At 35.9% G+C, this 22,716-nt stretch overlaps 1 protein-coding gene across 1 annotated transcript in view; it reads left to right on the top strand.

The window, feature by feature from the left end:
- The window catches only part of LOC131067399 (uncharacterized), a 57,127-nt gene extending 38,706 nt beyond the window's left edge, over positions 1-18,421 (top strand). The window contains exons 4-7 of the mRNA XM_058002386.2: positions 16,673-16,911; positions 17,032-17,231; positions 17,384-17,509; positions 17,762-18,421. Of these exons, the coding sequence (XP_057858369.2) occupies positions 16,673-16,911; positions 17,032-17,231; positions 17,384-17,509; positions 17,762-17,860 (664 nt within the window). The 3' untranslated portion in view covers positions 17,861-18,421. The remainder of the gene's footprint in view (positions 1-16,672; positions 16,912-17,031; positions 17,232-17,383; positions 17,510-17,761) is intronic.
- Positions 18,422-22,716: the final 4,295 nt, after the last annotated feature.

The following is a 22,716-nucleotide window of genomic DNA, read 5'->3' as shown; positions in this document are numbered from 1 at the left end:
TGTTATCTTTTGTTAAGATGGTCTACTAACTCTAAGCATTCTGGGTGGCAGTTTAAAGTGTACTGTTGACATCCACATCAAAACTAATCTCCTCTGAAGCTGGAGCCTATACTGCCTTTTTGATGGACATTGAAAATGTTCTCTCCACATTGTCAGGTTTTCCTCCAAAAACTCTCCAAAAACTCTCTTTTTCAATCAATTTATCAACTGATCAAAAGTGAGCAACTTCAGTTGATTGCTTGTTTGCAATGATTCCAAAGAGGTTGGAAATATGAGAAGAAGAGCTTTAATAAAGGTTTTCATATATACATTAACTTTTCCACCAGAAACATCAATATCATGTTTGGTTGCTCGAATTTCATAAGCCAAACTCATTACATCATCATTTTTCAACTCAAGATTAAATAATTTTCAACTGAAATTGTATGATTCCAATTTTGAATGGGAATCATATTATCATACAAATTCTTCAAGATTTTAAATGCCTTGCACGATGAATTGCATCCTTGTATGTTAGGAGATATTCTCCATCAACTGAGGTTCTCATCAAGCCAAAGGCTTTTGCTCCATATTGGTACTAGTTTTGTGTCTAGAGGTTTAGCAGGTTGTTGATTTCCATCACGAAAATCATGCCATAAATCATTGAATATAAGAATATATTTTTCAAAACTTCTAGATCATTCTAACAAGGTTTCTTTCTTAGTTAAGGTTGTACTGACTATGGATGCTATTGAATGCATCTCTACTACAATTTATTTTCACTCTAATATGAAAAAGCTTCAAAAACATAAAATTGTGCACTTAGTGTCGCCTAGGCAATACCTCCTTATTTTTATCTGCCCTATTTTTTCTCCTTGGTGGCTCAAAAAATCTTCTCCTCAACCTTCTCAATCAAATGAGACTACTTGAAATATCACTTGCATGATGTTAGTGAATTGGCAATGTTTGTAAATCCTCTAGCCACTATAAGATCACTTGGGTGATATCTCCTTGAGATTAGCTGTTGTGTTTTTGACAAACAAAGACAAGATTTAGAAGATTATCTTCCATGAAGAATGTTTACCCATGACAATTTTGTGCCCCATCTATTGCTTAAGTGATATTTGCCGTTTGGAGAATTCCCATTTTCAATTTGTCCATGTATTGCTTAAGTGATATTTAGCAAATGGACTATCCTTTAACTCCAGCAATTATTGGAGAGGACCATTCAATTTCCGCCATTTCCAAAGATGTTGATTTCACTTCTATGATTTCTTGAATTTGTGGGAGGAAAACATAATTTTGAAATTGAAAAAATTCTAGGAAAAATGTTGAAGGTGCACCTTTAGGGATATGATCACTTGGCTAGAATGATATCTCTTTAAACACTACAGCTTCATTGATTACCTTTCTCACAGCTAGGTATGGACTTTTTCACACATCGGAAGAATTTCTTCTTCGCATATATGATTTTTGTTAGGGGATATTGTTGGTGTGGCTTTTGATGACCTCAAAAGATCATCCAATCCTCGCACCATTTAGTACTTATTCAATCAAATGCAGAAATTATTGTTTCAGTTGGCCTTCTTCCTCCTTTGATGCCACAACTCATAGAATAAACATGCATAGACATAGTAATGAAAAATGTTCAATCAAATGTAGGGATGAGTGTTGTGACGTTTTCACACATCACTCCATTGCAAATGGGGACCCCCTGTTTTCGCTTTTTAGGGTAGTGTTTAGGTGTCTTAGTTTTAGTCTCCGGTCTCTTGCCTATGCAAAGTGTCAAGTTCTTTTTTGGGGTGTCTCGTTGGGTTTAGAGATATCATCAAGTCAATGTTTCAAATGTCTTGGCTAGGAGGAGCGAATAGGTCACCCTCACAGTTCTATGGCCAGTGTTGGTGTTCAGATTGGTGCCAGCATGGTTGGAAGGATATTTTGATACTAAAAGTGCGTTTAGACAGGTTAATGGAGAAGAATGTAACTTTCCGAGATGAAATCGGAGAACTTTCTATTTTTAGAAAGTTGCTTTTTGCTTTTTTTCTATTTTTAGAAAGTGTCTTTTTTTTCACTGATGGGTCAATTGTAGAAGTTTCTATTTTTAGAAAGTGCCAGTATTAGAGGTTACTACTGTGGAAAGGTACTGTGAAAAGAAATTCCCCAAGGAAGTGTAGAAATTCTTGTTCCAGGCAAAGAGGAAATTCCACTTGGGAAGAAGGAAAATCCACTTGGAAAGAAAAAATTCCATTTGAGGTCCAATTTTCCCAAGTTGAAGCTAAAGAGGAAAATCCTCTTGGAAAGAAAAAAAATCTACTTGAGGTCCAATTTTCCCAAGTAGAGGTGAGCAAAAATTTTCTCTGTTCAAAACTAGAAAGTGAACTAGTTGCTCTAAGGAGTGAAATTGGAAAGTTAAATGTGATTTCAGAAAAAACAAGTTAAGTTTGGAAAAAGTTCAGAATTGTTAGGTGAAATGCTGGCTAAACAAAGACAGGATAATAATAAGTCAGGTTTGGGATTTGAAAAAGGTGAAAGTTCTAATAGTGCAAAAATTAACAAAAATTGTTTTGAATCACAAAGAGAAAAAGTGGTATCCTAGAAGATATATTTTTTCTATTGCTATTGTAAAAGATACAACTATTTTGGTCACAAAGCAATTAACTGCAAAGTTATGCCGAGAAGGAGAATCAATTTTATTAGCCAAAATTCATTTGATCCTTTGAGGAATTTCAATGTGGTTTGTTTTAAATGTCAAAATGTTGGACATACTGTGACAAATTGTCACATGAGTTTTGCAGATATTGGAGACAGGCTTCATAACAAGAAGGAAATAAAAGTTTAGAGAAAGGAGAAAAGATATCTTGTTGCTGAAACAACCTTACTTGCAACAAGAGAACATCTTTGGATAGTGGATAGTGGTTGTTTAAACCACATGACTTTCTACATTTACAGAATGCAATGGTGGTCCAGTGAAATTTGGAGACAGATCTTTAGTGCAGATTTGTGGTAAAGGTTCCTTGAGTATTGATGGTATTTTAGAAGCAAATAATGTTTGGTATGTTGATGAACTAAAATACAATTTACTAGTGTTAGTCAAATGTGTGACAATGGTTATTTTGTTAATTTTAATGCTCAAGGATGTGAGATAAGAAAATCTAAATTTGGGAAACTAATAGCTGAAGGAAAACAAACTGAGAGTAATGTTTATGACTTAAGGGAAGTAAAAGGTAGAAGTTGTTTGATAAGTCAGGTTGATGAAAGTTGGCTTTGGCATAGAAGACTTGGACATGTTAATTTTGACAACCTTGTGAAAATCAGTTCTTTGAATTTAGTAAGACATATAATTGTAAAACCTAAAAATATTATTTCCAAAGCATGTCAACTAGGTAAGCAAACTAGAACCGGTTTTAAACCAAAAGATTATTCAAGTTTACAACCTCTTGAATTAGTCCATATTGATCTTTGTGGACCAACAAGAACTAAGGGATTGAAAAATGAAGGGTTTTTTATGTTATTTGTAGATGATTTCTCCCGAATGACATGGTGACATTCTTAAAAGAAAAATTAGAAGCATTTGCCAGGTTTAAGATTTTTAAGGCAATGGTTGAAAAAGGGAGTGATTTTCAAATCAAATGCCAAAGATCTAACAAGGGTGGAGAATTTCTTTCGGATGAATTTGTTGCTTATTGTGAAGAGCATGGCATAAAGAGGCAATATTTTGCAGCTAGAACACCACAACAAAATGGCATGGTTAAAAGACGAAATAAAACAGTCAAGGAAATGGCACGAACCTTAATGAAGCGGAAATTTCTGAGAGGTTTTGGGTGGAAGCAGTTCATACAACAGTTTATATTCTCAATAGAGTCCAGTTGAGACCAAATAGTAAAAGAACTCCATATGAATTATGGTATGGTAAGTCTACTTTGGTTAAATATTTTAAAGTCTTTGGAAGTAAATGCTTTATTAAAAGAGAGGATGATGGATTGGGTACTTTTGATTCTCAGTGTGATGAAGGCTTGTTTATAGGTTATTCTACTCATAGTAAAGCCTATAAATGTTATAACAATAGATTTAAAAGAGTGGTTGAAAGCGTTAATGTAAAAATTGATTAAGATGTTCAAACAGATAACTGTGAAGAATCTATTGTTGAAAACTTGAAACTGATAATGCTGTTGAAATCAATCCTAATGCTTCTTCAAATAATTCTAGTGCAAATAATTTTGCAACAAATATTCCTAATAATGATGATGAAACGAATTCAGAGAATACCAATGAAATTTCTTCTGAAAATATTGCTAAAAAGAAACCTACCAAGGTTGTTAGAAGAAATCATCTAGAACATCAAATAATTGGGCATAAAGATGATGGAATTCAAACAAGGAAAAAGGTTGTTAAAACTTATAATGAGGAAACATATCTTTCTTTAGTTTCTGAAATGGAACTGTAGTGTCATAAAATTGCGACCCTTGCAATTTCCGACCACATTAGGGTCCTCACGCATGCGAACCGAATCCCTAGGCCTGATCGAAGACCGGAGACTTGCTCGGCACCTGGAAACTGCATCTTTCTTGCCCTCCGCACTGCCTAAACTGGATCCTGTCTTGGAAATAAGGGCAAGACAAAGGCATGGCGCCCTTGTCCCTGTCCCATTTTGGGTCAGGTCCCTTTTCAATTGTGCTTTGGTGGTTGTGCATTGAGCGGGAAAACTCCCTTAGTGTCGGCCTGTGACGGAAAATCGGTCAATTAGCCTTGATTGACAAGTATATAAGTTGCATTTGCCCTCTCATTTGCATAAGTTGGATAAACGATAACACAGATACATGAGATCACGCAGTCAAACATTCAAGAGCATTTAAGCATTCTTTTCCAGCATTGAGCATTCTCAAGTCTCCTTTCAAGGCTAGGTGTTGCATTCAAGTCAAGGATTCAACCATTGAAGAGGAGATTCATTCTAACATTCAACTTCATACAAACAATTCTATCAACATTTCTATCACAACCTCCCTTGAGGTGATTTACATTTCAGTCTTTCATTTACATTTACTTGCAAGTACTTTCTTTCATAATTTGGTTAATTCTAAAACTGGGGTTCGACCTAAAGGCAAACCCCCAATCCCAACCCCTTTTCCTCTCTTTTCTATGTGTAGGTTGTAGGTGCGCAGCTGTACTTTTAGATTTGGACTCCATTTGCAGAGGTAGAAAAACCCTTTTTGTTTCGCAGATTTTTTTGGAGGACCATGTACACTCCCGCCACGGTCCGGGCAACTTTTTCTCAAATTCGCAGGGCGGCTTCGTCTCGACAGATTATTGCCAAATCCAGGTGCACAACTTCATCCTACGCTTCTATCTCGAGTTATAATCAGATCTTTGTCGCTTTTTCACTTGGTTATAAGTACTCAATTCAATTCAAATCTTATTCCAGAAGAGGGGATTAACTTACCATTCTTACCATCACTCAGAATTCAATCTCCTTTTCTAGAGGTTGAATCTAGTGTATTTTCCCCCCCTTCTAATGTAATGCGTGAAAAGTGTTTGAAGGGAAATCCGAAGTGAAACTTTCATCTCTCCTCGGAGGGAAGAAAAACTTTCCGCTAGATCTCCATCATTCACCTTTTTCAACATTACATTTTGGTGAACCTGACGTCATACATGCTTTATTCTGAAAATCGTTGCATACTTTTCATTTGCAAGTTTAATTTTTATGCAAACTTAGTGGTTAATTCATTCAAAACCCTAGTTTTTAAAATTGACATTGAACTTGTGTTTTGTAAAAATTGCTGGTTATTGTCTTAGATCTGAAAATTGCTTTGTTTGTCAAATTCAATTTCTTCATTGCCTTGTTCAATTTGCAAATCAAAGTCACAAAATTAAGAGGTTAATCGTAAAAACCCTAATTTTTAAAAATCATCTTGAAATTGTGCAAAAATTGAATTTTCATTTAATTTTCAGATTTGTGACTGTTTTCAGACTTATCTTCTATCCTACAATTCAAATTTTCAATTTCCCTCCTTTTTCAAAATTCAAAATTTCAAAAATTTAGTGGTTAGGTCATAAAACCCTAATTTTCAGAATTAATTGGATTTTGTACAAATTTCAATCAATTTCATTCAAATTCAGGTTTCTAAAACATTCTCCAAGGTGTCCCTCCCCTTTAGGTGTGACCCTATTCAAATTTGTAGTCCAATTCCCTTTTTTCTTCAAAACCCTAATAGGATCCTATTTTCACATTTTAACCTTAATTTCGCCTATCTCGAAATCGTAAAATTCGCCAATTTTTTGGGGTTAGCTTTAAAATCATCGTAATATTCATCCCTGAAAATTTCGAAAAAAGGTGGTTGGACCATGTGCATTCCCACCACGGTCTTCAACTTTTTTCTCGAAATTTCGGGAGACTGTTATGACTGCATTTAATAACCTAAATCCTGAAGATGATTTTGTCAATTTTTGATCCCTCTAACATCGAAAATACTTCCAAAATTCAACATTTTAAATTTCAAGAATTTTTTTAAAATTAAGAGGTTAATTATAATTTGCCTTGATTTAAAATTTTTTGTTTTTGTTAATTTTAAAATTAAGTGGTATCCCATTGGCCCTAATTTTAAAATTCCAATTTCCTTTGATTTATTATTTTGGAAATTGTGTCATTTTCTTCTTCCAACAAAGTTCAAATTGTTTAATCATTATTTTCTTAAATTTTGCATTACTCAATTTGTAAGCTTTGTTCAGAATTCAAAATTTCAATTTTCCCTCTAGTGCATGAGTTTCACCACTATTAGTCCTACCTACACTATCCCCGTTAGATGAAGCATTATAATTAAGGCCTCCCAAGGTTTAATTACCAAGGACATGGAGCCTAATCTGGGTGACTTCTTTAATAGGGATAATGCTAATACTTCCCATCCTAATCATGAGCCCATTTATCCCATTGATGAATCCCATGATGAAGAAGAAGCTTTGACTAGAGTTTCCATTGATCAAATTTCAAAATTGGACAATCAATTTAATAACTTTCAACAATGGATGTCCCAAGAATAACCTAATAGTGAAGCTCTTCCACTAATTGAAGGCCTTAAACGCATGATTCAAAGTGATAAGAATGGAATTGATATATTGCGCGGCATTGCTCATATTGTTGATTCTAATGTCACGCCTATCAAGAGTTGTGCTGAGAACTTAGGTTATTCACAACCTTCAAATCAAATCAATTCTTCTATTCCTTTGACCACTTCAATGGCTAGTGTTCCTACTTTCACTTCAAACATCATGGCTACATCAACTCAAAATGTCATTCCTACAACCATTGGTCATGGGGGCAATCCCTCTTCTTCATTTAATCCTCCATCTTTACCTATGTCTTCCATAAGTATTCCTATTATTCTTCAACCAATCAATGTGACACAAGGGGGCAATTCATTCAACAATTTTGTTCCTCCTTTAAGTGTCCCGTTTCCTACGCAATCATCACCTATGCCTACTTATCATAATGTCCCACCACCTTATTTTCAATCCATGCCTTCCTTCAATAACATCACACCACCTTCTCAATCAACCATGTCTAACATCAATTCTTCTACCGAAGCAATCATTAACAACCTTGTTCAAACCGTGTCTTCCTTACAACAACAAATTGCTTCCATGAGTCAATCCAAGTTTAGTGTGCCCACATTTGATGTTGCGAGCCCACTTTCTCTTGATATTGTTAAAGTTGTGCCATCTAAGCATGTTGAGGTCCCTCAATTGGAACTCTATAATGGAAAAGGTGATCCTCTTACGCATGTCAAAACATTTCAAACATTGTGTACTGATTTTGCTTATGATCAAAGATTGCTTGCAAAACTGTTTACAAGAACATTAAGAGATAAGGCTTTACAATGGTATTTCTCTTTGCCTTCTTATTCCATCACTTCTTTTCAACAACTAACAAATACTTTCATCCAACAATTTCAAAATAACATTGGTCCTAAAATCACTTTGACTGATTTAATGCATAAACAAGGTGTTAAAGAAAAAGTGACTGATTTCATTGGTAGATATAAGCATTTGTGTGCTCAAATTTCTTTTCATGTACCTGATAATGATATTCAACGAATTTTCATTTCTAATTCGCAAAAAGATATCAGGGAAAAGCTTCTTTTGGCTGAGTTTACTTCCTTTCCGCAGTTGTGCGCAACACTCCACAATTATGAATTGGCTGTGTGCAACCATTTGCGAAGTTCAAACCAACAAAAAGCTTCATCAAGTTCATTGATACAATCAACAACAACAATGTGAATGCTACAACAGGTGTGCCTTCTATTTCTAAATTTTTCAAAAGAGAAAGACAATTTACTCCTTTGAATGAATCTCTACATGGTATTATGTCTCAGTTGTTGCAAAGAAATGTTATTAAACTTCCTCCTATAAAACAAGTTGATCCTTCTAAACTTGCATCCCCTTATTTTGTTAACATTCCTTTTGTCAATTTCATCGTCAACCTGGTCATGATACTGAGAAATGTTTCGCATTGAAAAATAAGATTCAAGATTTGATTGATAACAATACTATATCTGTGGCAGGTGTGAATGATAAGGGAAATAAATCAGTAGCTCATCCTAATCAAAATCTTAAATTTTTTACTGATCCTTTGCCTTCTCATACCTCTAACATGATTGAGATTGAGTCTACTTCTTTCTCCTTTGAGGAATTCACTTCTATGGCTTCGAACTTGGTAAATATGGTAGAAAAACAAGATACACTTAAGGATTCTTGTATTACATTTGACCCTAGTGAGACCATTAGAGCACCCGATGGCCCTTTATACATAGTTGCGAAGGTTAAGGATATGCCTTGCCGTGGTGCTCTTGTTGATTCCTCTTGTGTGGTTAACATCATCACTGAGGAGTATATTTTCACTTTACGATTGCATAAACCAACATATGATGCCTCTAATGTAATCATGAAGTTATTTGATGGATTCTCTTGTCCTACCATTGGCTCTATCACTCTTCCTGTTGAAGTTCATACTAAATCCATGGATGTTGACTTTGTTATCATACCCTCTTCCGAGCAATTCTGTGTGAAGTTGGGCTGTCCTTGGCTATCTTCCATGAAGGCTATTGCTTCTCCAATCCATAAGTATTTGAAATTTCCTCACAATGGCGAAATCATAACTATGAACCATAGCTTATTTGGACCATCCGAAAGAAGCCCTGGCATTCCTATTGATTTCTTTTGGCCTAAGCAATTTCAGTCTCTTCCATCAAAGAGCGATGCTCTTTTTCAATCTTATCAAAAATGGAAGAAAGATATGATCTTATCCTTAAGTCAACCTAGATCCCCAACATTTTACATTCCTATCATACTTGAAGATGAAGTTCTTCCCCTCACGGATAGAACTAATCTCCCTCCTAAGGAAGATCTTCAACCTATTCCTATGGATGTGACTATACCTTCTCCTAAGAAGAACAACAATATTCCTCCTAAGGTTAGACCTGTACCTCCTCCTCATGATGGACGTGGTCTTCTTCCTACACCTAACATTCCTCCTTTATATGGCGCAGTTCCACCTCCTTCCTCTTATAGAGAGAAGGCCCTGCTTCTCCTCTTGTCCAACCTAAAAGACCTCAACCTAAACCTTCAACTATCAAAGAGGAAAACATTCCTACTTTTTCACATGTTCTTCCTCCTTCTCAACCTTCTACTAAGACTCAATGGAATCGTTGTGCGAGAGACTGCCGATGAAGGCGTCGTGCTCGAGCTCGTGAAGTTGTCCCTCAAACTATCCCATCTCCTAAAACTCCAACAGTTGATATGATTCCCTTTTCTCCTAAGCAAGATGTTGAACCTACATCTCCAAATCATAAGTTGCAAAAAACATGTGATGGTTTTACTCCTATTTGTGTTCGTGCTCCTCTTTCTATGAATCTTGATGAAGAAATGAGTGAAAATGTTATTCATGATGGCAATACAACTCCTAATGCTTCTGATAGTGACTATGAATATGTTGATGTGGACAAGCATTTATCAGCAGAATTTTCAAAAACCCTAATCCTAGCTCCTAGAATTGAACAAAGTGACTTAGCACATGAGCATAGTCCTTGTTTGGATCTTGTGATAGCTCCATTTGCTGTGCTTGATGTCGCTCCTCTGGCGTGTTGCCCGCCTTCTCGAAATAGTGATCAGCAAGATCGGGAGGTGGATGACGTGCTATATTAGCAAAATTAGCACTGTAGATCTTCTCCTTCTCTCCTCTCTTGCTCTTTGTAACAATTCTTCTATGTGTATCCTTGTTCTTCTATTGTTCCCTTAGTGTCTATTTGGGGACGATGCAAAGCACTGAGATCTTTTCTTGGTCTCTTTCATGTTTTCTCAAAAGACATCCTCTCTTCCCTTTCTTCTAAGGCAGTGTCCTTTCTTTGGGGAATGACGATTATTATTTGCATATACATATATGATATACATGAGTTATCATACAACATACTGATCCCGAGGAAAGCGAAACTGCTTCGTGTTTTGTGTGCATTATCCTTGGGTTTATTGCTCACTTGAGGGCTAAATCCTTGCGATAACGTGCTCCTTCTCTTCTCTCTCTCTTGGGTGTATCCTACCTTAAAGAAATCACTCTTGATAAGGTGTGCGCGATCACTTTAATGTGGGGGCATACACTCTGCTCTTTTTTTCCTTTTCGATACTTAGAATTATTTAGTGAACTCGGATTTGCTTTATAACTTTGGTATCTTTTTCATGACTCGTAGTGAGGTGAACCTTGCTACTTGCAGTCATGGTTTTTCCCTTCTCGATCTTCCCTTTTACTTTGTCAATCGAAGTCGTAAGATCCTAAGTCCACTGGGGGCTTGGTGCATCTTGCCTCCTTGACGTGGTAGAAGTCTTTCAATCTTGTTTCCGTGTACTTTACTGATAGTATTGGCGTATGCTTATACTCCCGCTAAAGTGGGGGCTAAATGTAGTGTCATAAAATTGCGACCCTTGCAATTTCCGACCACATTAGGGTCCTCACGCATGCGAACCGAATCCCTAAGCTTGATTGGAGACAGCAGACTTGCTCGGCACCTGGAAACTGCATCTTTCTTGCCCTCCGCACTGCCTAAATTGCATCCTGTCCTGGAAAAAAGGGCAGGACAGGGGCATGGCGCCCCTGTCCCCCCTAAGACAAGGCGCCCCTGTCCTTGCCCCATTTTGGGTCAGGTCCCTTTTCAGTTGTGCTTTGGTGGTTGTGCATTGAGCGGGAAAACTCCCTCAGTGTCGGCCTGTGACGGAAAATCAGTCAATTAGCCCTAATTGACAAGTATATAACTTGCATTTGCCCTCTCATTTGCATAAGTTGGATAAATTATAACACAGATACATGAGATCACGCAGTCAAGCATTCAAGAGCATTTAAGCATTCTTTTCCAGCATTGAACATTCTCAAGTCTCCTTTCAAGGCTAGGTATTGCATTCAAGTTAAGGATTCAACCATTGAAGAGGAGATTCATTCCAACATTCAACTTCATACAAACAATTCTATCAACATTTCTATCACAACCTCCTTTGAGGTGATTTACATTTCAGTCTTTCATTTACATTTACTTGCAAGTACTTTCTTTCATCATTTGGTTAATTCCAAAACTGGGGTTTGACCTGAAGGCAAACCCCCAATCCCAACCCCTTTTCATCTCTTTTCTGTGTGTAGGTTGCAGGTGCGTAGCTGTACTTTCGGATTTGGACTCCATTTGCATATGCGGAAAAACTCTTTTCGTTTTGTAGATTTTTCGGAGGACCGTGTACACTCCCTCCACGGTCCGGGCAACTTTTTCTCAAATTCGCAAGGCGGCTTCGTCTCGACAAATTATTGCCAGATCCAGGTGCACAGCTTCATCCTACGCTATTATCTCGAGTTATAATCAGATCTTTGTCGCTTTTTCACTTGGTTATAAGTACACAATTCAATTCAAATCTCATTCCAGAAGAGGGGATTAACTTACCATTCTTACCATCACTCAGAATTCAATCTCCTTTTCTAGAGGTTGAATCTAGTGTATTTCCCCCCCTCTTCTAATGTAATGCGTGAAAACTGTTTGAAGGGAAATCCGAAGTGAAAGTTTCATCTGTCCTCGGAGGGAAGAAAAACTTTCTTCTAGGTCTTCATCATTCACCTTTTCAACATTACTGGAACCTAAAACATACAAGAAAGCCAGTTTAGATGCTAGTTGGATTGATGCAATGAAAGAGGAATTAACTCAGATTGAGAAAAATAATACCTGAGAGTTGGTTCCTAGACCTTCTAATAAAAATGTCATTGGTGCTAAATGGGTATTTAGAAATAAATTGAATGAAAATGGCAAAATTGTTAGAAATAAAGCTAGATTGGTTTGTAAGGGTTATACACAAATTGAGGGGATTGATTTTGATGAAACATTCGCTCCTATAGCCAGATTAGAAGCAATTTGTATGTTCTTAGCATTTTCAGTTTATAAGAAATTTAAAGTCTGACAGATGGATGTAAAATCAACTTTACTTAATGGATTTTTGGAAGAGGAGGTTTATATGGAACAACCAGAAGGTTTTGTGTGTGTAGGTAAGGAAGATTATGTTTGCAGACTAAAAAAGGCACCTAGGGCTTGGTATTCTAGGCTAGATCAGCATCTTCTACAACAAGGTTTTCATCGAGCTAATGCTAGCAGTAATTTATATTTCAAATCTATTGAAGATCAAGTGTTTGTTGTGGTTGTTTACGTTGATGATATTATTTTTGGTGGGAATAATGAAGTTTGTAAGAATTTTGCCAATCAAATGCAAACAACATTTGAAATGTGATAGGGGAATTGTCCTATTTTCTTGGATTGCAAGTATCATAGTTGGATGCAGGCATATTTTTGTCACAGGCTAAATATACCAAGGAGATGCTTAAAAAGTTTCAGATGGAGGACTGTAAACCTGTTAGTACACTAATGATTACTGGTTGCAACTGAGTAAGAATAATGATTCACTAGTCATAGATCAAACATAATACAGGTCAATGATAGGCAGTTTGTTGTATCTAACAGCATCAAGACCTGATATTATGCAATCTATTTGTATGGTTGTTCGTTTTTCAGTCTACTCCTAAAGTTTCATATCTTAATGTCGTAAAATGCATTTTTAGATATCTCAAGGGTAATATAGACTTTGGCTTGTGGTATCCCCGGACTAATGATTTTACTTAAATAGCATATACAGATGTAGACTGGGCAAGTTGTGTTGATGATAGACGAAGCACTAGTGGTGGTGCATTCTTTATGGGGAACATACTGGTTGCATGGTTGAGCAAGAAACATGATTTTGTCACTTTGTCTACATCAGAGGCCGAATATGTTGCTGCTGCTTCTTGTTGCACACAGGTTTTGTGAATGAAGCAAACGCTTAAGGATTTGAAGGTGATATTTGATCATCTTATTTTTCATATTTTGTGATAATTCCAGTACGATTAATATCTCCAAAAATCCTGTTCTTCATTCATGCACTAAGCATATCTCTCTAAAATATCATTTTTTGAGAGAACATGTTGCTGATCATGAGGTTTGTCTTGAGTATGTTTCTACTAGACAACAGTTGGCCGATATCTTTACAAAGCCTCTTCCTACAGCTACTTTTGAAACACTTTGTCAACAACTTTGTGTGGTGGTTTTGCCACACTAATTTTGATCACAGATCAGCATCTGCTTAGGGGGAGCATTGTCTTGTCCAACTTTGTTATCCCCAGGCCCTTTGTCATTGATGTCAAAGGGGGAGAAAGATATATTTATTTGTAGATGCAGGTTCAATGATTAGATTTTGATTTCAGTCTATGTTGATTATGTTGCAAGGTGAAGTATTTTGTTTCAAATGTCATACAGATATATTTGTTTGTAGATGTGGGTTCTATTATTATATTTTGATTTCAGTCTATGGTGATTATGTTGCAGGGTGAAGTATTTTGTTTCAGATGTCATATTAATGGACAGGATTGACATCAATGTCAAAGGGGGAGATTGTTAGTCTCAGGTTGAGTTACAGGTTGTCATTGATGTCAATGTATTGTATAGGGTTCAGACTATGCTTAAGGTGTGAACAGGTTTTGAAATGTATTTGTATTTCTATACACTGTACGGTCAAGAGAACTCTATGAATACCACTTACAGGTTCTGTTCATATCTGCAAAAGAGATAGATTTTGCTTCAGTTCATATGATGGTATAGAAATGGGAATGGTTAACAAAGATTTATTAATTACCCGAAACAAAAGCACAATACTTTTCAGATCTATATGACATGTATATTTTCATCATGATGATTTTTTTTTTTCAGTATCACTGGATTCTTCAGCATGACTTTGGCAACAGAATCACGGGTTCTAACACTTCAAACTCTCCTTATATTGATTTGATATCAAGATGCTCAAAGCAAATTTATGTGACGGTAATTGTGATCAATATTGATAAGATATGATATACCAATAAATATTGGTGAAACGCTGGTAAATGCTGTTGCGATTTGGTTTTTGGTAGTTGTGTTGGTTGATAGTTGTAACTGAGAACAAACTGAATACTAACCATACAACCGTTATAGACTTATTTATTTTTGAGTTTGGAAAGAGGAAATTATGGTGTTTTTTTTTAAGTTGTGTTAGAACACGTGAAGGACAACTTGTCTTTTCTTTTAATGATCTGGAAAGCGTTTTCTGCAGAATCATGAATATGTTTTGAGAGAAAAATGAATGATATATCTGTGAGTTCAAGAAGAACAGTGAGTACACACTTGGGTATCAAACTGTGTAGCAAGCCTTAAAGAAATGGTTGGTATGGATTAAATGAAAGGATCTTTATTGAAGACGTGATTATAAGGAAAAGTGCTTTGATAAGTGGTATAGTTTTGGGGTTTGCTTGAAGCTTTCTCAGTAAGAGATATATAACAGCTTTTGTGAAGATTTTAGTATGTTTCCTTGACTGATTGCACAGTGTTCGGATTACAGAAGCATACAGAATATACAAGGATATAGTAACTTTCAGACCTGTTTCAGTGACTCTTCTTCTAACAAGTTCTTTTGATAAGCTCATAAGTTATACAGTTATTGTGCATCTATGTCAATCTTTTTGAAGTTGTTTAACATTACATTGTGATGCATTATAAGTCCTCCTCCTTGTTCGTAACATTTGAACTGCGGAATGTAATTGAGCTTTATCAGATGATAACACTATTTTGTAATTGCTGAGAATAGGTTTTTTAGAAAGAGAAATTGTTTTTGAAGTGAGTCATAGAGAGTTGGAGCTCTTCTAAGAGAATTGATGATTTTGGATTGGTGCCCTAAACATAGTAAGTTTTTCAATTGTGAGGCTGGATTAGGATGGTCGATCCTAGCAGCATTTCTCACCGTGGTTTTCCCACATTAGATTTCCACGTAAATATTTTATCTATTGAGTTTATTGTGTTGTGTTGTTTCGATTTTCAGTTCAGTACTTTTCCTTCAGCGTACAAGTTCTAAAAGGTTTTAAAGTTTTGAAAATTCCAAGTTGATAAAAAAGTAAAAGTGTTATTTTCTACTGATTCACCCCCCCCTCTTAGTAGTAAACCTGTGTTCTACACACCCCTCCTTAAGTGCAACTTAGGGAGTAGATTATAATGCAAAGATGCAAGATTCTTATGATGGGTTCTGGCTACAAAACCATGTTAGGTACCCGTGTACAATGCAAATCTCTCACAAATGAAAAAAAGGAGAAAACCTAATGGGACAAAACTCCTCTCCAAAAGAGAAAAGATACAAAAAAGGATGATGTATGGAGGACTCAATGATACCCCCAAGGACTACATCCATCTTGAATATACAATCAATGATCTCCCATAAGAAGGAAAGAGAGAGAGTATATAGCCCCCTCACAAGAAATCAAACTATCTCATCACACATGATTACTTGTCTTCATAGTCACCACTCTCTTTTTTCTCATTTTTTGTTCACGATAATTCTTTATTATTCCTTACTGCAGCCCTCTTTTGCAGTATGGTTCTGATTCACTTTAGCTATCATTCTATTGACTCCATGTGAATTGTTTTCTTCAACCTGATTGCCTTGCCATTTCTGTTTCCATTCTTTTGCTGTCTCTACGTTTCATTATGAGATCTCCATCTCCATTTCTGCAAGACCCTGTCAAAAGCTGCATTTGACTTTTATCTGTAAAATAAATCTTTCTACCATCGCAATTCATGCAACCTTCTTATAGCTTATTCAACTTGTCAGCAAGTGCTGGTCACCGCACCCCATCCGCCCCCTCCCTGCTATATTTGTGCTATTGAGTCTGCTCTTTTCTTATCTCCTGGTTACATTCCTAAATTACTTTATCTTTTTCCTGCCCTTAACCATAAATTGTCATGCTCATTCCTGGAAAAATAAAAGAAAACTGAAGTTGAATATGTATTTGGATATTAAAAGTTTAATAATTGAGTTGATTGTTAAATCATAATTCTACAGCATATAATGTTGTGGGTCTGACATCGTCAGCATCTTGAACCCAAGATGAGTAAAACTTCTGCTGCTAATGAGTGTTTCAACAAATTTTTCGTTATTTTTTATTATCGTTCATATTTTGCAGCTAGACATCTCTTTAAACATTACATTTTGGTTTTCTAGCCTATTGTCATGTTGGGAGATGAACCTGGAATATTTGCAGTAATTATATTTAGTAGTTGTTGCGTCCCTCTTGGAGCAGGTCTTCTCAGCATGGCAAGGGAATGAACAGGTTTTGGTCTCAGGTTGATGGTTACAATGGGCCATTACTCGTTCTCATATCTGGAAGCTCAATGGAAGAAGAACATGACAATCTAGTTTGCAGAAAATGGATCATTGGAGCATTTACAAATCAAGGTTTTGAGAACAAGGATTCATTTTATGGGAGCTTTGGTTGTCTTTTTGCTGTAAAACCCATTTTTCGGTCTTTTTTACCAGATGGTAGGCAGTACATTCTTTCAACTTCTTAAAGTGTATTTATTGATTTTTGATGGCTGTTTGTAACTTTATAGTTATACACATCAATTGCAGTTTAGGTTTGATTTACGTGTTGTTCAACAGGGCGTGACAAGAACTTTGTTTATAGCCACCTGCATCCTCTTGGCAGAGTGTATGAACCGCGTCCCAAACCTGTGGGTATTGCATTTGGTGGAACCTTAGGCAGCGAGAGGGTGTTCCTTGATGAAGACTTTGCAAAAATAACTATTCGGCATCATACAGTTGATAAAACATATCATGCAGGTTATCTTGTTCCTGGTCAGGTAATCCAAATATTTCAATTCAATCTTTGTTGGGTAATTTACTATTATAACAATGATCCAAAGCTCATTTATCTTAGTCAAGCAATCCACATTTTTAGTTTGCATATGCGTGTACCATAGGTCATATGATTGATAATCTCACTTTATTATAGGAGTACTTGACTTTGGAGGCTTCAGTTTTAGATGTAGAAGCTTGGGGTTTTGGTGGAAAAGTAGCAGAGCAAGAACAAGCTATGCACAAGCAACGGGAGCAACTCTTCACAGAGCAAAGACGGAAGGTTAGAGATATATCTCATGTTGTGTTATATTTTGTTGTTTGAGACATTTGAGCACTTCTAATTTGCTATTATAACCTTCTATACTGTGAATCTCATCAACCTATTTTCATTATTTGCAGACATTAATATCATATCTTTCATTTGTTTTTTCAGTATTTGTATTGTATTTTCTTTATTGAAGTTGAAGAATGCACTGACTGTTTTTAATTATTAGCTAGCTCAAAGTTGCATCTTGCTTACGATTGATTGTAGGTTGACCTGAAAACTTTTGGGAATTGGGAAGACTCGCCAGAAAAGATGATGATGGGTCTAATGTCTAATCCAGATAGAGTGAAACGTGAGGACCGTTAAATGATTTCAAAGTGCATTTCCTGTTTCTTTTGTAGCAATTCATCTGTTGTCCACAACAGAAGTAGTACAAGGAAATAACTATTTTCAAACAAGTATATGCATGTCTTTAGTACATAACATTTTTCCTACAAGCTCTAGATGTAGGATGAATTTTGCAGCAAGAGATTGCAAACTCAAAGAGAGTAGCAGAAAGTGAACTTTTGGAAGACAAGTCATATGCATGAAGCATCCCCACCAGAATCAGTACCATGAACAACTGCGAGTCCAATGAGCAAGTGATATTGTGAAACATTCATAGAACAAACATAACATTAAGTGGAAAAATTCTTCCTATGGGGTGGGTCTCAAACACCCTTGAGGTGTACCTGCTAAGGGTCAACCATAAAAAATAGATCTTTCTCTTCACCTACAGTGACGGTAATATTATTTTGTAAATTGTTTATGTTTATATGTTTTTCCTATGAAATTCGATCAGAAGATGAGTTTGTTCTATGATTGGATTATTAATCTACTGTTGGTAGTACTGTAATTGCGGTAGCTAATGCAATTTAAGTTCTATGATCTTTATTTATTTGAGTTGCTGGTTTGCAACTCATTTTTTAGGAGTTTCAAGTAGTGATTACAATCTGAAATTCACCCAAGACCAAAAGCAAGAAAATAGAATTGCAGAGCTTTGCAGCCTCTATACTTGTAAGATAAAAATTCTTATTGTTATTAGTGTCGTTGCACGTAATAGACTATATAATTCCATGGAGCGTTTGGATCAGGGAATGAGTTTCAGGGATGGCAATTTTTTTTCCAAAATTTGGGGATAGCAGGGGCGACTATTCAAACAAAATATGGATAATTAATTTAAAAAAAAAAGTAAAAGAAGCCTACAATATATCATTTACGTAACACCATTGAGCAAAAGAAGCTGAAATTTGTACAAAGTTGTACTAATGTATTGACATTTTTGCATTAGGGACAACGAACCTTAATATGTCTTCATCCCTATCTTGAGTAGAATTGTATTATTCACTGAGATTCCACTGCTAGACTTCGTAGGGTCATTTACTGTTTTCAAAGTGGATGAAATCTTTTGATCATTTTAAAATACAGTAGCAGGTCCAGCATTATTCATCAAATGAATAGAAGCAGATGCACCAATGCTAGCCAAATTTTAAATGGGTCATTTAATAATATCAGTTAGGGGCTTCAGCACCTTTCCAAGTAAGGAATTCACTAGAGAACTTGAAAAAAAGGTCAAGAAGTAATCATTATAAGGAAAACCAAGAACAATTATTTTCTTAAATGTTTTTACTTTCTATATCATTTGAGTTTAAACTATAGTAGCATTACTTGACAAAAAGGTTAACAAGTAATCATTATAGAGAAAACCAAGAACAATTATTTTCTTAAATATTTTTACTTTAATCTTTTTAGTGTAACCGTAGTAGCATTACTTGAATTGAGATTGAATTGGCAAATTATAAGTATAAAAATTAGTAAATAATTACTTGGGATTTAGTTTAGCATAATCCAAAACATTTTTTTTTTACCCAGAATGGAGTTTTAGGGCAGCAGTCACAGAGTGGTCAAGGGGCAGTGCTCCTCGTGGGGTTTGAACCTCATCCCTAGTGAATCCCTGGTGTGTATTCCTTGTCATATGAAGCCCCTGCCACCAAATCTAAATTAATGGCTTCAAGGCCATAAGGACCTTCTTTATGGGTTCACTTTTAAATGTTAAACACTTTAAAAAAAAATAAATTTATATGGTAAAATGACTTTTTCAAAGTCTCTAGTTCACTTCCTCTCCTCATTTTTATTAGAATAGAACATGGGTTTGTGTAGGACCCTCTTTTAGTCTAGGGTATTTTTTATATTTTTTTTCAAACTGAGCATTCTTTGTTTGGGGTTTGTGGATGCTGTGTTATCCCCAGGATGTCCAAGGAACGTCTGCATTTCCCTGGTGTCTCAGAAATGCTTGTCTTATATAGCTCATGGATGATGCAGGTATGCTAGGGCCCCTATCACGAGTACAATTTGTATGTGACCTCGCTCAGTTTGGGAGGAACCCATATAGATAAGTTTGGCTCGGTGGAAATCCATACATTAAATTTTTTTATCCAGGTGAGCTTGATTTGATGTGAATATATATCATATGGGACAAATTCATCAAATATAATGCCCAAAGTGAAGCTGGATAAGATGATTACATATTAGAGAGTAGCTATGAAGTTAAACATGTTTAATTAGCCAAATGACAGGAGATAGACGAGGAACTATAACTTCATTCTTCTATACTCCTTCACATTAGATTTCTCTTGGCTGTTCTTTACGTTTCTCTGTTTTATACAAGTTTGATTCATTTACTTGCTGACCTTTAGTCTATCTAATTACTTCACTATCTTAAGTACATAAAATGCATATGATTGATATCTTTAATTTTTCTCATATGCATAGCAATTGTTTATAAGAACAACATTCAAAAGCAATTTTCAAGTTCACACAAAGAATTACCATGCTCTTATTAGCATCATCCATTTTGAAAATAAACATTAAAAATCATGAAATTTCCAGTCCCTAATGATTTTTTTGCTTATTGCATGTAGAATACAAGCAAAAAATAAACTTTGACAAATAGGTTTTGTTAAATTCTCTTGGGTCGACTTCTTAGGCACGGAATACACGTCTTTCATTTTTATGATCTTAACATGCTAAAGCTTGTTCATTGTAGACACTTTTTGGATTTGATACTCTAAAGCTTATTCATTTCACTTCATTCAACACTTAGCATAAGCATAATTTCATTTTCAAGTTAGAGAATCAACATTCTTTTATTGAGAGTAGATAGTGATAAAAGATAGTGTAGGAATCAAAGTTCTTTTTGGGCCAACTCACACACGAAATACATGAATTTCACCTTTTGGATCTCAATGCTAATCTTTTTTTCCCATTGTAGATTGTTACTTTTTGGATTTAACTGATCCAAAAAATGGGTTGAAGTTGACATTTGGCACTGGGGTCATGTCATTTTAGGTCGTAAATGCACAAGATTTCTCAGCCACTGTATGAGATTTTAGTGGTTGTGCAAGAGGCACAAGAGATCTTAGTTGCTGCACACGAGTTCTTAGTTGTTGCACAAAGGATCTTAGTTGCTCACATGTGAATGCTACGAGTGTGCTAAAGGTGGCTTTGTCTCTTATAAAGATGATGGATGAATAAATGTTATTATTTAATAACGTTCACGAGGCCAAACAACCTATGGGATCCACAGATAGCTAGCAAAGCATGCCAAGCCCAAACAAATCCAAACGAAAAACTATGACTGCTAAACCCCTTTCTCCTTCTGCAACTTGGATCTTCTACTATGTATCTTGGTTAGGAAATCTGCAACTCTAGTTATCTTTTCTTCGTCAAATAGGTTCATCAAGGTGTTTACTTTTAGTGTCTTAGCATAATTGATCCGAATGTCATTGTACGTTGGACACTCCATGATATAATGCCATTTTGTCTCCACCACCCCTTGAGTGCAATATCTACATCTTCTATCTTTCCATTCCTCTTTGGGTATCATCCATCTCCCCGTTTCACGTTTAAGTTGATGTGAGTTGGTCCTTATTTGAGCAATTAGCATTTTTACCTTCCACTTTATGTCCATTCCTATATAGTTCTTTGTGTATGATCATGTGCGGGGTTGAAATGTTTGGTATAGTATTCCTTTTTCCTCCCTATTTGACTTGTTCACATGCTTTCTTTGAATTTTTCTTGCCCACATTTCTTTAGTTCTCCATTGTTATTTGGGCAATCTTTTAGGTTAATGCCCCATTTATTCATCCACTTAATGTTTTGTTTCATCCATGTGCTCTTCCTTCTGTCTAGTCTTTCTCCCGCTGCCAACTTTGGCCGGCGATGGACCTCCTTAAGTAGCTTAGCAACCGGAAAATAGCTGATGTTTCAATAGGGAAATCCTTTACCTCCGCTAGGACAATCTTGTATGGGATAGATGACTTAATCTTAAGATTGGTTGTAATTAGATGTTTTTGTAATCTCTCTATTTGTTTCCATTTTCTAGGCCCTGTGCACTCTTTTCTAGGCAAATGCCATCAATTACTGGTAGTGTTCAAATTAATTTTTCTTGTTAGCGATAGTTGTTTGTCCTAGTCTAGTGCTATATTTTGTTATCATGTTGGTAGGTTGTTATGGTGATGATAATACTAAGTCTTGGCCCCATGCAACTCTTCTCTAAGCGAATGTCATCAATTGCTGGTAGTGTTCGAACTAATTTTTCTTGTTGGTGATAGTTGTTTGTCCTATTCTGGTGCTATATTCTGTTATCATGTTGGTAGGTTGTTATGGTGATGGTATTTAGTTATTCGCAGTTAGAGAGACAAATGTTGCCAAGGCAATTATCCACCTTCCCAATGGAGGTCTATGCCAAACATGGGTCTCTTGTGTAGGTGATGTAGTTTAGGCAAGGGGGTCTAATGAAAGACAAACTACTTGGCAACCACTCACACAACACATCACACACTAAGTAGAGGCCACAAACAATGCTATTTTCATTACATTAAAATAAGCTCTACCTTCACATGTTATAATAGGCTGAAAAGAGCCTAAAAATGATTCTCCACAAAGAAATTGGAATCGAATTGAATGTAAGGAATTATAATGACGTCCATGAGACTAGTAGTCTAAGGGACCAAGAATCACATCTTAAGCCATCTTCAAGTTCTTCTCGATGTTAGCTCTTCGATTATGAATCTTTATCAAGTAACTAGTAGTATTGTGAAGCCTTGCTTCCTCAAAAAGTAGTTTTAGACAACCCTCTAAGTTGTTTTCATATTGACCACAACTATCTTGGTAAGTAACAT

The sequence above is a fragment of the Cryptomeria japonica genome, chromosome 5, assembly GCF_030272615.1.
Source record: "Cryptomeria japonica chromosome 5, Sugi_1.0, whole genome shotgun sequence".
In the NCBI taxonomy this organism is placed as follows: domain Eukaryota; kingdom Viridiplantae; phylum Streptophyta; class Pinopsida; order Cupressales; family Cupressaceae; genus Cryptomeria; species Cryptomeria japonica.
The sequence above is the reverse complement of the archived record's forward strand: the minus strand, read 5'-3'. Positions and strand labels throughout refer to the sequence as shown.